The 14,990-nt window shown below is 43.2% G+C and overlaps 1 protein-coding gene across 1 annotated transcript in view; it reads left to right on the top strand.

The window, feature by feature from the left end:
* Nucleotides 1–14,990, top strand: part of PREX1 (phosphatidylinositol-3,4,5-trisphosphate dependent Rac exchange factor 1) — a 99,348-nt gene that overhangs the window by 63,649 nt on the left and 20,709 nt on the right. Inside the window, exons 11-17 of the mRNA XM_072414110.1 lie at nucleotides 3,093–3,193; nucleotides 4,936–5,039; nucleotides 5,396–5,445; nucleotides 9,203–9,278; nucleotides 11,956–12,028; nucleotides 13,022–13,164; nucleotides 14,574–14,666. Of these exons, the coding sequence (XP_072270211.1) occupies nucleotides 3,093–3,193; nucleotides 4,936–5,039; nucleotides 5,396–5,445; nucleotides 9,203–9,278; nucleotides 11,956–12,028; nucleotides 13,022–13,164; nucleotides 14,574–14,666 (640 nt within the window). The remainder of the gene's footprint in view (nucleotides 1–3,092; nucleotides 3,194–4,935; nucleotides 5,040–5,395; nucleotides 5,446–9,202; nucleotides 9,279–11,955; nucleotides 12,029–13,021; nucleotides 13,165–14,573; nucleotides 14,667–14,990) is intronic.

Consider the following 14,990-nt stretch of genomic DNA (forward strand, 5'->3'; position numbering starts at 1 on the left):
TTCTGGGTCTGTACACCCGCTGTTCCCATTATGAGGGGTTCCAACCATCCCTGTGCTGGATTCTGGGTCTGTACACCCGCTCCTCCCATTATGAGGGGTTCCAACTATCCCTGTGCTGGGTTCTGGGCCTGTACACCCGCTGTGCCCATTATAAGTGATCGATGGAATACTTGACTTAAATTGGCATACATTTAGTAAAACATTTATATACACCTATGCCTGGGTACAAGGTGCCCCATAGGCATGTTATTAGATGTATTTGCCCTCTAAGCTGCATGCTATACAAAGCACATCCAACATGTTGCCCATCCTAGATGTTATCACCCCGATCAATATGCTGCATGGTTGGAAGTTTTATGTTCTGGAGACTCTGAGATGAGTTAATGGATCGGGGTTTGCTGATCTCCATGATATCCGGATGAGCATGGGAAGGGAAGGACATTTAGCAGAAGTTAAGTAGATAGCAAATCATAATTTTCGCATGCATTGCGATCGCTCGTTCCCCCCCTCTGTGGTTAGCGGGGTGCTGCGCTGGCTCGGTGTCATACGTCTGAAGATTTCATGCTGTAAACACATTTGTTGGACTCGGTTCCCCATTCAGCGCAGGCAGCACGCAGACTTAAAAGGCTTCTTTCCTTTTAATAATAGCAGGAAGCGGCTTCCCATGAAATGGATTTTCCTCACACAGAGAAATATTTGGTCTCCGCTAATTATAAATTGGAATGGGAGGACGTTTGATGCAAATGTATGACTGGAGCGATCCGTAGTGTCGCTTTATTTCTATTATCAGGAATCAGATGTTCTCTGACAGAGCGTGTGACAATGCCGGGACTTTTCATGGCATCTGAAAACCCTGAGAATCTTCATGGCATTAGATAGGACACAGCTGAATATATCATGTGCTGCTCATCCAGCTCACCGGTATATATGTGTCTATCACAGGAATCTGCAGGCTTCATACATGTTTCTGTGCAAAGTTTGTAACTTGTGTGGGCAATGGGCACAGCAGAACAGACCTGAGCAGGGCTGACAACACTTTCCGGGATTTCAGTGCAGCAGAGGCAGCGTTGTCAGCTCTCTATAGGAAGTTAGGACCGTAGATCAGTTAATGTTCAAATCTCTGAATGCCAGTCTGCTCTGACTGATTAAGGATAACAGATTGTTGGTTTTATCTCAGCAGTTCTTGCTAGCATTAGAAGCTGCAAATCTTTATAGGATCCGTGCCCACTACATGCCGCTAATATCTTATAATAATAATCCATCGTGTATGCTGACAGGAATCACACCTCTGCTCCTTGTTCCCGCTTCAGGTTTGCTGGAGAAGCACAATGAGTGCTTGGATATGTGAACAGAAGCTTATGTATAGGATATGAGGGGCCCTCTGAGGTTTTCTTAGGGGCCCTGTGTCTTTCAGCTGTATGTCAGCCTGTAAATACTATTTCAGCCTCATCCATCTCCCGGGTACCTATGTGTCCATCTCAGCACTCCGCGCACAGTACACATGGACTGAACCCTGTGAAAATAATTAAATCACATAGCAGAGCCTGGTAATCTTTAGCGAGGGGATCAGAAAGTCCTCCGGAGCCACATATGGTTCCCAGCACCAAGGAGGGGGAAAGGAGCGTAGTACAAATGTTCCCATTTCTGTGTCGGAGAATTAATAGTCCTTTATGTGCAGCCATGGTGCGGCCCAGCTTGTGTTTAATGCAAACTGTCATCATTTCCTTATTTTCTGCATGGCAGACCACAAGCGTATATAAATCCCTCTTATTCCCTCTTATTTTGCTCTGGTCAATAGACCGCTGGAAGAGCAAAGCTTTATTTGTTTAAAAAGGGCAACAAGTACTTGTTGATCCTTCCAGAAACCTTGACTGTTATCATTGCATTGTTGTTACAGCTGTCTCCAAGGACTGCTAGGTAAACATGGATGGAAAAAGAGACAAAACTATCTCAGCTACCATAGGGCTGGAAATCTGCAATGTGGGACATTTGTATTTGTATTGGTTTACATGTCATTTAATGGATCAAGTCCGACTATGGAAGATACAAGCACCACTGGATTGTAGGTCATCCCCAGCCTGCTATCTAAATATGGACCCAGGGTCCCTCATATATCATATATAAGAAGATACAAGCACCGCTGGATCGTAGATCATACCCAGCCTGCTATGTAAATATGGACCCAGGGTCCGTCATATTATATATACATATAGGAAGATACCAGAACCACGGGATTGTAAGCCATACCCAGCCTGCTATATAAATTTGGACCCAGGGTCCGTCATATATCATGTATATACATATAGGAAGATACCAGAACCACGGGATTGTAAGCCATACCCAGCCTGCTATGTAAATATGGACCCAGGGTCCGTCATATATCATATATATACATATAAGAAGATACAAGCACCGCTTCATTGTAAGCCATACCCAGCCTGCTATATAAACATGGACCCAGGGTCATATGATATCATATATACATGGTCACATGAAGAAGATTTGAGCACCGCTGGATCGTAGATCATACCCAGCCTATGTAAGTATGGACCCCATCCAAAGGGCCCAGGGTCACCTATATATTATATTTACATATGTACAAGTCAGCCATGGAAAGGTACAATCATTGCTAGATTGTAATTCCTAACAAGCCTATATAAATATAGGACCATGGTAATTCATATATTAACTACAATACAAGCAGCACTGGATTATTTTTACATAAATCAGCCATAGAAGGATACAAACATTGCTGGATTGTAGGTCATACTAAGCTTATGTTACAATGACCTCATCTAATGGGCCCTGGGTCCCCCATAGATTTCATTTATATAAGAATGTACAAGCATTGTGGATTGTAGGTCATAATAAGACTATATATTATGAGCCCCCTTATCTAATGGGTCCGGGGTTACTGATATATATCCTATATACTTATACCGGCCATAGGAAAATACAAGGACTGCTGTAAGTAGATCTCATACATCCAGGGTCGTGGTCCTTATGTCCTGTATTGTATTTGATGAAGAGCCATTCTACTGAGGTTCATTATTTTTCCTGCTATTAACACGTCATGTTCCGTCTCCCTGCAGTGAATTAGTATCCTGGCTGATGGAGAATGGCGAGATTAGTAAACCGGAGGAAGGAGTTAACCTGGGTCAGGCTTTATTGGAGAACGGCATCATCCATCATGGTGAGTGGGCTATATTGTGGTCAATATGTGTCAGACAAAAGGGTTAAACCCGTTAGTACATGAAGTGAGAGGAAATCTGTGAACTGTCCCCAGAACTCGTGCCAATTGGAAGATTTTCTCTATTCCTGTTCTGGTCACAATTATGATATGTTGCATCTCCCAACACTTTCATTTCTTAATACAATTGTCACTAAATAGAGAGGGTAAGTCTCCCCAAATGCAAAAAGTTTGGCTTTGGATTCCTAGGGGTTCCAGTGCTCAACCCAAAACTTTTATTAAGCTGGGTGGAAAGAAATTGTAGGCGGGTGGAACCCCCTTAATTGTGACCTATCTTATCAGTAACCACCCAAAAAAAGCCGGGTGGTTGCTGAAATGTGCCGGGTGGTGCGCCCAGCTAAAAGGGGCCGGGGAGAACCCTGAGTTTCCTTTCTGCATTAGGAGCGGGTTATGATGACCTTCACATCTCGTGTGCACATCCATGCATTTGGATATCATCCATATCCCTGCTTATTATCCTCTCCATAGTGTGAGGAATTAGGCCGTGCCCCCCACCTGGATGATAAGATCTGTGACACAATTGTACAACACTTTACAGAGAGATAAACACAAACTCCTTGAGGAAGTCAGCATTTGTCTAGACAGACCGGCCATTGCGTGAAAGCTAAAAATATAAACCTAAATTGTTAGAAATACGTCTGCCCGGCAATGTAAATATCCTGCAGACATTCAGCTTGAGGAAACTCGGACATTTCTCGCTCTATATGTTACCATTCATTACATTTCCTCCCTTTCACCCTGATACTTAACGTTCCCGTCCTGTGGCGTACATCGTCCTCTGCATACATCCTAAATGTAGAGCGCAGCCAGTCGGCCACTGCAAAGTCTGTATATTGTGCTATGCTCTCCCACATATAGAGCAATGTACAAACTCAACCTTTGGGTGATCATTCATTATTATGTCCTCAGTCTTATTCCTGTGCATTCTACAACTGATTCTATTTCAGTCATTGCTAGTGCCCAAGTGCCCCCCACCCGTATATATGAAGACTCCAGGTCCGGCTTTTTGCAACCCCCTCCTGCTAAAGTACCCAAAGCGGCCACCTTTTCTGCTGACCCCTCAGCTTGGCTGAGTGTTTCCTCCTTGTCAGCTTTTGGGTATTGTGAAATAATTGTGAAATATCTCTGACTTCTTACTTTGCTGCTTGCTCAGTAAATAATTTATCTGCACCGAGACATTTATCATTGGATTATCCCTCTCAGCCACAGCAGAAGTGACAACAGCCCCCTTCCCCCAGTCAAAATACCTCCGGCTCAGAGAATCCCGCTCACCCAAATGACCTTTTATATGAAGATTTGGGGACATTCATAGGCAAATATTGGACCTGTTCTGTATAGCTGAGTGCAGGTTTTGTTGTATGGGGTGTCCCTGCCATCAGTAATTATCTATACTGCATTTCAGTTCCCTAATATACTGATATATAAAATGTCTACACAATTAAATATTAGTGACCTTTTCATTATTATTACATTTATCCGATAAAGAATACTTGCTTTAGGTATTCAGGTTCTTTAAATGTTTTCCAGAACACACAAATGTAGGATCAGGACTAGAGAGCTTCCTCTGGTTTCACTGCACACTGTGAGCTCTTCATAATGTGCACGGCATGCAAGCCTGTGAGAAAGGCGAAATATAAGCAAATACCCTGCGGCTGTAACTCCAAAAATAATTCTGCTTTGTTCAGTTTCAGACAAACATCAGTTTAAGAACGAGCAAGTTCTCTATCGCTTCCGATATGACGATGGGACGTACAAAGCCAGGAGTGAGCTGGAGGACATCATGTCAAAGGTAAGATGCCATGATCTGCGGGTCGGTGCCACCAGGGACCTCCCTGCCATGAGCTGGGTTTATTCTATATTACCAATGAGCTTGTAATGGCTGCGGCCTGTGTGCAGAGCGGAGAGCCTTACCGCTGTGCTCCGCTGTGAACCAATATAATATTAGATCTGGTTCTGGGTGCAGTCACATACCCCACATGGTATTAGGCTGGTTGGGCTGAATGTTTCTGTAGATTGTGCTGCACAGATGTGGCCGGGTCACCTTGCTGCCAGTATGCCCGGCCTTCCCCGGGTTCCTAGAGTGCTTAGAGCTGTTATCATTCTAAATATTTAATTATTTCATCTTCCGTTCCTTTCATTTCCCAGGGTGTCAGACTCTACTGCCGCCTGCACAGCCTGCTAACACCGGTTGTCAAGTAAGTGTGCTAAAGGATGAATCACATGGTTGTGTGTCTGTGTGTATGTGTGTGACATCTAAACGTCTCTGCACTGTGTGTACGTACATCTCAGTATCTCTGCACTGTGTGTACTACATCTCAGTATCTCTGCACTGTGTGTACATACATCTCTGTATCTCTGCACTGTGTGTACATACATCTCAGTATCTCTGCACTGTGTGTACGTACATCTCAGGGGTGATAATGGCTTCTTCTTTCTCCCTACGCTTGGTTGATATTTATTATGATTTTAGGTGAAGATGAGCTCAGAGGTTCTATAATTGGAGAGGGTATTTGTGGTAACATTGCCCCGGGGTCTCAGCATGCGCAGCCGCTGGTTGCATCCCTTAGGAAGCAGAGATGACAATCTTGTCGGAGAGGTGCGGCTCCCGTTTTCGGGGTGTGGTGTGTTCACACAGGGAATGTGTGGAATGTACACAGCCGGGTGTGATAACCTCCCAAAATATAAGCTTTACCACATTAAAGGAATAATCGCGTCTTGGTAATATCTGCCACCATTAGTCTTTTCTTTACCAACACAATATTTCATTTACAATTTGATTGTTTAGCTGCAAAAGGCGATGACCCAAAGCTCAAGCTAATCAGTAAATGGGGTCTGTAGACATTACCAGGGTGTAATCCCCGGAGCTCCCCCCACACCCCATGTACAGGGCGTCTGAGAAGATGGAGCCACCATTGTCATGATAAGGGGCCCAGAGGTCATCTATCACAATTACCATAATCACCAAATCCTGACATGGAGGAGATACATCTGGGCAGACATGAGGAATAAAAGGACAATCACAAAGCAACAATCAGGATTGCATTTACAATTCTGCACAGGGAGAGTCGCAAACCTTGCAGCTTAATAAACCGCATTCTATGATAATTGTGCATTATATTCACCCGACATTGGAAGGGAATTCAGTATAAAATGTCTGCATGCATCTGGCATGGAAGCAATCGCTAAATACCTGCAAACATACAAATCCCTGATAATAAATAACAATTTACAACTTTATTCATCACAAGGAGAAGAGAATAAAATGATTGTAACAGCTCATATTGGAAACCTGTGACACCATTTTAGATAGTTCACAGTTTCTAGTGTGAATGATTTTCACCCTGTATTCACATGCCAGAAATATCACAACGGCTGCGAGACGACAATGATGGTGTCAGAACTCATTTTTTTTTTTTTTTCAGAGGAAACCTTCCAGCCTAGTGCTGGGCATTGGGTGGTTCAATGGTTCCCCCCAAGAACACAAAATGGTTGGGGTTCCTCTGTATACCAGTTTATAGGACCTCAGCACTGGCATTGTATTGTATAGGAGAATATCCTTCCATTAATCATTGATAATTGTGGCCCTGCTAACAGGACGGGAGATGGGCGGCCTCACCCCAGAGGAGCGGCTGGATCCCCCCTGTGAATTCTTCATCCCCTTCTGTTATCCAGAATAAATCTTCTCCTTGTTTGTGTTCTCTTCTATTAACCCCTTATGGTTGTTTGCCTAGGAGAACCCACAGACACCTATAGAGGATGGCTTCCTGCAAAGTCCAGGCATGCTGGACAAAGTCCTAGGGCCCTGTGAATGCCCAGGGGCCCATCCTCCTATAGTAAACCATTCTGATAACTGGTGAAAGCCGTACACCTACCTATCACATCACAAGCCAGGATGTATTATGGGTATTTGGAGCAGTCTGGCTATTGCAGATGGGGTGACAGGTAGTAAAATATTCACATAGGGAAGTGATGCTAGTCCTGGAGTTCCCCTTTAACCCGAGCAGATACCTGGGAGCTCCTTTTTTTCCAGTCACTCCCTGGGCCGGCAGTGTGAACAAGGTGGCGTCTGTCTGAGGTTTGGCCCCGGAACAGTTTTGCTTCAGAAGCAGAATTCCAGTGTTGGTGCAGCGAGAGGTGCCAGCGCTTGATGATGACTCCGGCAATCCTTCCATCCCACAAAAACATGATCCGGGAACTTCTCTCATTCTGTTTACATGAACGTGGCCAGGGAATTCAGGGATAAAACCACCTTGAGCCAGGGCCCATCAGATATCGTGTATTGTGTTATGGGATTGTAGGCCTGGCACGGCGCTGTGTGGGGGCGGCCATGAGATCTGTGGACCAACATAGCCCAAACCAATCTGCCAACTTCATTACTTATGCTTACACGGATTATAATTTCTCTTTTCTGCACCTGTGGGGTTACCCTGCACATTGGCACCTTGTGCCCAGGCACCCGCACATACATTCCTTGTGCAGGATCACAATCATAGCAGGTAGTTCCTGTTTATTATCCGCAGAGCTTTTATATATTTGGTTCTGGTTTTACCCCCTGAGGAATAAATGGGGAATGTCATCAGGCCATTCATTTCTTTATAGACACCCCATAACCCCTGCCGGGTGCCGCCATCTTTTCCTGTTCACCTTTCCTTATATCCCAGCTACATAGATATTAGGAATTCTAATTGATCTGCCTGTGTCATTATAATGGAATTATTTTTTGTTTTATTAGTCCTCAATAGTCGATGCAAAGATTGTTTTCTTACGTACTGGTGATGAGAGGGTTAGCGTGGGCTTCATCCTCTTTTCAGGACAAGGATCAGCTTTGCTGGGAGATAATCACACTGAGAATTTTCTCACCTCTGAAATCAAAGTCATTAATAAGAATCTTCCATTAACAGATCCTCTATGTGCTGCATACTCTACAATCTATTATGAATGCTGCAGCCGGACTCATCCATCCTTCCCTCCGCTCCTCTTCCGCTACATCTCTTTGTAGTTCTCTCCATTGGCTTCCTTTTCACCTTAGAATCAAATTTAAGCTCCTGTGCTTTGCCTTCAAATCCCTACACAGTTATTGTCCCACTTACATTTCTGACATGGTTAAAAAATACTCCCCCTGCCGCTCTCTCCGCTCCTCCAATGACCTACTAATGACTTCCTCACTCATAACCTCATCACACGCACGAATACAAGACTTCTCTAGAGCTGCCCCGACTCTCTGGAATGGTCTTCCTCGTCCTATTCGGCTTGCTCCTACTTTCTGCTCATTTAAAAGAGCACTCAAAACCCATTTTTTCAAACTTGCCTACCCGGCTTCTTCTGTCTGCTAAACCCTCATTACTTCCCACACTACATATCTCCCATCCTATTGTGTGTGAAATTCCCCCACCTACTAGATTGTAAGCTCTTCGGGGCAGGGTTCTCTCCTCCTGTATCACTGTCTGTAATAGTCTGTCATTTGCAATCCCTATTTAATGTACAGCGCTGCGTAATATGTTGGCGCTATATAAATCCTGTTTAATAATAATAATAATAATAATAAATACTGAAATAGCATCTTACTATGGAATGGCTGGGTTTAACCCTTTCATGGTACGTACAGACATGGCAGACCTGGAAACCATCTTCTTGGTGAAGGATTGTGGTACAAATGTGGGCACCATGATGAAGGAATGAGAATTACCTTATGGTGTCCTCTCTCCAGTGAAAGGAAATAGTAATCAGTCAGTAAATAATCCCATTTGTTTTCTGGGAAATACTCTTATTATGCAGCTCCATAGAATTTTGTGAAGTGGGGGGAGATACAAGCCAGACGGGGCTATACTGAAATAAAGGAAAATGTTATAAGCACTGAAAGAGATGGGGGACAAAGGGTTTGTTCTATAAAGTGGAATCATTTCTGGCTTTTTCTGATATTTATCTCATCCGCCTTTATTTCTCCTCCTCCAGGGACCGCGATTATCACCTGAAGACCTACAAGTCCGTCATTCCAGCAAGCAAACTGGTGGACTGGCTCATATCTCAGGTAAGGAGGTGAATTATGGATTTAGGTTTGGAGAGGTTATGGTGATTTACATGTATGTGATCTTTAGTGATAAAAACAAGGATCATTAAAGCTAGGTACACACTTGCAATAATTATCATTAGAAAACGAACGACCAACGATTATGCACGATTATTTTGAACGATCATATTGTGCACAATTCTGTACTTGCTGTAACGATACGATCGTTTAAATATAATCCACCAATAGTGTACACACGCTAGATAGGATCGTTTGAACGATGCAGGGAGTGACATGTAAAGGAGAAAGTGTACCGCAGAAACATCCATGATCACTGAATGACCGTAGATAGTGTGAACGATTATCGCTTAACCACCTGGCCGGTAAACCGGACCTTGGTTCTGGCCTTTGCAAAAATCGATAAACCCGAACTTTTCTCACCGTATAAATCCCAATCACTTACCTGGTCCCCGCTGCGATGATCCAACATCGATCGAAAAAAAAAAATACTCACCTTCTCCCCACAGCTCCTCCGGACACGTCTTGTGTCTTCATCCGGCGAGTGCAGTGACGATCATCGGGGTTTCCCGGTGACGTCGCCGCATGCGTCGGTGGAGGCGGGGCGGGAAATTCAAAATTTTGTATTGAGTTCCTTTGCACTGAACTCAATACAAAAATGCTGTATTGAGTCCAATACACAGAAATCCTTATATAATATATATATAATTGTATTAAATATATATTATATAAGCTTCTGTACATTACATTTTACACTTTTTTTTTTTTAACTTTTTTTAGTTTTTTTTAAAGATTTTTTTTTTTTATGTTATTTTTTTTGTTTTATAAAAAAAAAAATATTATTAAATTTATAAAATTTTGGACATATTTCGGTGAGTTATGCGGTAATTCGGTGAATTATAAGTAATTATTGAGTAATAATTTCCATGCAAAAAATGTAACACTTTTTGCATGGAAGTACAGAAGTTTGGAAAGAATAAGAACACCCGGCGTTCGTGTACGCGTCCCTCTGCGATTCCTGATGATGTCAGTGCATACGTCCATTGACGAGGGTCGTAGCGGGAAATTCAAATATTTTGTATTGGATTTAATACAAAGTCCTGTATCCAATCCAATACAAAATAATAGAAAATATATTTATGTGGTTTTGTCTATAGGTATGTGACGGACACTAGGGAGGTGTTTTAGAAAAATATATTACTATACAGTATACCAAATTATCGCATTTTCAGTATTTTTCATTTATTTATGTGTTCTTGTTTAAGCTGATTTTTGTGTATTTTATTTCATTTTATTAAAAGTAATTTTTTTTTTTTTTTTTACATGATTGTGTGTTTCAAACATTTTTTATATTCATGATATGTACTAGAACCCTATTCGGACATATTTCTGTAAGTTACAGGTCTACAATTTAAAAAAAAAAAATCATGAAAAACAGTGTACCGCTTTTGGTACAGAAATCTAGACCTCAGTGTAACGCCCAGGAGGTTAATCGGATCCGCCGGGGCAGTCATTCGTTTTCCAGCGTCAATCCTCATTCGTCGGCATCGTTGTGCACTTTTTTTGTTAACGATTATCGGATGATCGGTCGTTAGTCGTTCGTTTCCAACAATATTTATTGCAATGTGTGTACGCAGCTTAGGGACTAGGAAAGGGATCTACATTAAAGTGCTTGTCAGGAGATACACAGCACTTGAGTAGTGACAACTCCTGCTGCACTAATTCCCATGCAGTGTTGTCAGTCCTGCTTGTTTCCTCCACTTGATTGGTTCCTCCACAAATCCAGGATAGGGTCCGGCAGAGAAGATTTATCGCAGCACTGGCACTGTGTTGTCCGCTGTAAGAAGCTTGCTGGAGTTCTGGCTGGAGTTGCAAACTCTTGAAGAAACAAAGAAAGAGATTGGAAGCTTTTATTTTAGGTTCAGGCATGAATCTGGTCCCGAAGTCAGCAGACGTTATCCAGATTCTGGCGCGTGCTACGAAGTGATTTGGTCATTTTCACGCCTCTTTGCCTTCCTGACGTAGCGCCGTCTTGTGACATTTGCAGATAAACAATGCTTTTGATTTCACTCCCCACATGGAGCAGATCTGCTAATGCCAGGAGATATAAAATTGGCCAGAGACGCGTGGAGTTCAGTGACATCACTCCCCCCATGGCTGACATCTCCCTGACCCGTATCTGGAAGTCTCAGACAAATCTGTAAGAATTGGAAAGTTTTCTCAACTTTTTCCGCCTCTGCCTTTCGGAGGGGTCCAAGTCGTGTCGTCGTCTCGCTCGGAGATGGAAACAATTTCAGGAAAATAAAGCTGAAATGATTTCCGCTTGTGAGTCTCCCTGGCGGGCCGGGAAGATCTATAAAGGCCGCTGACGTTTTACTGAGTGTATTTGGCTGCTCGCGGCACTCCGCTCCCAACAATATCCCTCATTAGCCATAAAACAATCCGGTCCCCATTTAGCTGCCATAATCCGTCTGTGACGCCTTGAGTAAAACTTCCTGTTTCCTCCTGCCAGGAGAAATCAGGCGCTATTTATACAAAATATGAATGAACATGGTGGGGCTGAGATTGGAGATAATTGTAGGAATTGTTCCCTGGGGGATTCTGGGTAATATCAGAAGGATCAGGCCAAACATTGTTCTGGGATGATGAAAACTAACCATGGTGTTGTGTTTTTTTATAGGGGGACTGTCAGACCAGAGAGGAGGCAGTGGCTCTTGGTGTCGGGCTCTGTAACAATGGATTCATGCATCATGGTAAGCTAAAGGAGAGCGAGCTGACATATCTGCTACGTGATTTATATTTCTGTCCAGCCCGTCCTGAGATTTTCATATCTCGGACACAGCCCTGAGCAGGAGACCTGATTTTTACCTGCTGGATTGCAGTTATTATTACTGGTCCAGTCCCTCCCCTTACCAATGACTGGACAGTGAATGAAGAAGCAGCAGCTACTCTTTTCTCTCTCCTATCAGCTTGCAGCATACCTGATTGGCTCTTTGTACTGCTTCTTTCTCCCAAGACTGCATGGAGCTGATACCAAGTCACGTGGTGTATCAATGAATACAAAGCTACATTATTGGGCCTTTTTTATCTGCCTAGAGTTCAGCTTTAAAATGCTGATAAAATTACTTGCAGCATGAAAATCACCTTTCCATGTTCTCTATAAAAACAGTAAGCGCTCTGTTCGTTTTGCAGCGTTTATAATATGAAGTGCGATTCCCAGCAGATATGGCGGCCGGTCAGTGCAGATATTTTGGTGTTTTCTCCATCTTGTCATTTACATCTTTTTATAGCGGTGTTTGTGTGGTCGGGAGCCTCAGATCTGTGCCAGTCCACCCAGACGAGTGCTGCGGCCTGTAATTGTGTGACCAGGAGAGACACTTGTAGACACTTGTAGCTTGTTCTCTGCCGGCTCAGCTTTTCTTGTGTCCCTTTACTAAGCAAGTGTACAATATAACAAGATTATCGCTGCTGTAACCTCATTCACCCCTCATTCACAAACTGTGCCGTATTCACACTTCTCAGTTTTCAGGAGTTTGTTGCTCCTGTTAACAAATATGTGGAATATGTCCGTTTGACATTGGCACTGTGGGGATCTTTTATTGACGGGTTCACTTGATATCTTTCTTCATACGTTTTCTGCATTCCCATAGAATGGGATCCTGACCATACAGCCAAATGTGTGATTGTGGTCAGCGCCCAGCTTGTGTCCTCCTCCATATTCATACATCGCCATCTTGTCTCCTCAGTTTCAGAGAAGAGTGAATTTAAAGACGAATCTCAGTTTTTCCGGTTCCATGCCGATGAGGAGATGGAGGGGACGAGCTCCAAGAACAAGCAGCTACGGAACGACTTTAAACTGGTGGAGAACATCCTGGCCAAGACCCTCCTGGTAAGGCAATTCTAGTATTGGCCGCCCTGACTCCATGTTTGTTTCTAGGTGATGTCTGGATCACAGCTGAGCCTTGTGTCCCCCATTGCTTTATCCATTGCGGGGTAATTAGAGGTCATGGTTGGGGGAAGATTGTGCTGACTTATTTCTGTATCAGAGGATCTTGTGTAACTTTACCCGGTTCTGGCTGCGTTATCCTCCGCTCACACTGCAGGTTGTGGTGGCACAAGCCTCTTCCTTCTCAACAGAAACCACAATGTCCGTGTGAATCCTAATACACAGAACTCCAGATATAACACGTTTTATTATTCACGTTTTATTATTTATTTATCCAAGCTACAAAAATATCACAAGCGCTAACATGCAGGAATTACGCACATGAAGTCTGCAGGTACCATGCTATCTGTGTTCATGGTTCTGGGAGTTCTCATTAAACCCAATAAATGTTCCTTTGATATTAAGCTATACAGAGTTCTGATCCAGGTCCCCGGTGTCTGCGGTTCTCCAAGTCCCAGCACTCTGTATAGATGGAGGCAGCACGCCCAATCATGAAATAAAACTTTAATAAATGAAGAGTTCATACAAAGCTCCCACAAAGATTAAGCAGATCTGAAATTAAACTCTTTAGTGATTAAAATGTATTCGAGAAGGATGTCCAGGGCACCAAGGGCCCAATGTGCCATCAGCATTGCACACAGAGACGGGGGCAGCCATACAGCTCCGGCATTTACATCTTTGCAGCTTTCCCTGGGGTACAGAATGGACCCCCAGTGTCAGAACCAGATATAATGACATCCTGGGAGTCTGTAGATATCTATGGCCCCTGTGATAACCCTATACACACCTTGTATTAGAAGAGCTTCATGTTTCCCCATGGACTGGCTGGCTGAATGGAATCTGCGTGTTTGTGTCTTGTTTACAGAAAGATGGTGAAATGCTGTAATTAGGGTCAGCCAGATGTTTTACACATTACAGGAATTTTGTAGTCTTTTATTTGTGGATATAAATAGCTCAGCTCGCACACATTCCTCACCACCCTGCATGGCTGCACAGAAATAGAACCTTTCCTTCCATGCTGTCTACTTTATATTTATGATAAATGTCTCATCCTGACTGTATAAAGAATTCTGTGATGGGTTCCGGGACCGCAGGAGAGAACCTCAGGGCATTGCTGCTGCCTTCAATCTGTATAGTCAGCCTTATGTCAGGGATAGAGCTCCCCCAAGAGGCCTTCAATGTCATTGCAGCAAAATATAATAAAACATGACACTTCAAACACATACCATACATTCCAACTGTTATATAAGACTCATATTGGATATGCCATTCAGGAAGAGTAATACCTGCACTGCCTAGAATACAGACTAGGAATATAGTAGTAGATAAAAAGTTTTTTTTTCTATCCTCAGATTCCACCGCAAGAAGAGGATTATGGCTTTGACATCGAAGAGAAGAACAAAATAATTGTAGTGAAGTCTGTCCGGAAGGGATCACACGCTGAGGTAAGTTCTACCTAAAGTCATAGCACCCATCTAAAGGTGGATCTGTTATTAAATAAATCCAGCAATACCGAGAATTTCATGTGAGGTGGAGGGAAAATGAGGACAAACACATAATTGTGTCTAATATACTGTGACACACCGCCATTTTACCTGCCTGTGTCCCCTCCATAATTATTCTCTGTCTCCTTCTCTACCTTGTCCTCTCTTTCTTTCCCACCTGCCTTCATGTTCTTCTCTTTCCCCCGTTTCCTCGCTGCTTCTCTCTTTCTTCCCTCTCTATCTCTTTATTCCCTCTCCTTTTCTCTCAATCTCTTCTTCTCTTTC

The sequence above is a fragment of the Pyxicephalus adspersus genome, chromosome 6 (genome assembly GCF_032062135.1).
Source record: "Pyxicephalus adspersus chromosome 6, UCB_Pads_2.0, whole genome shotgun sequence".
NCBI classification, from domain to species: Eukaryota; Metazoa; Chordata; class Amphibia; order Anura; family Pyxicephalidae; genus Pyxicephalus; species Pyxicephalus adspersus.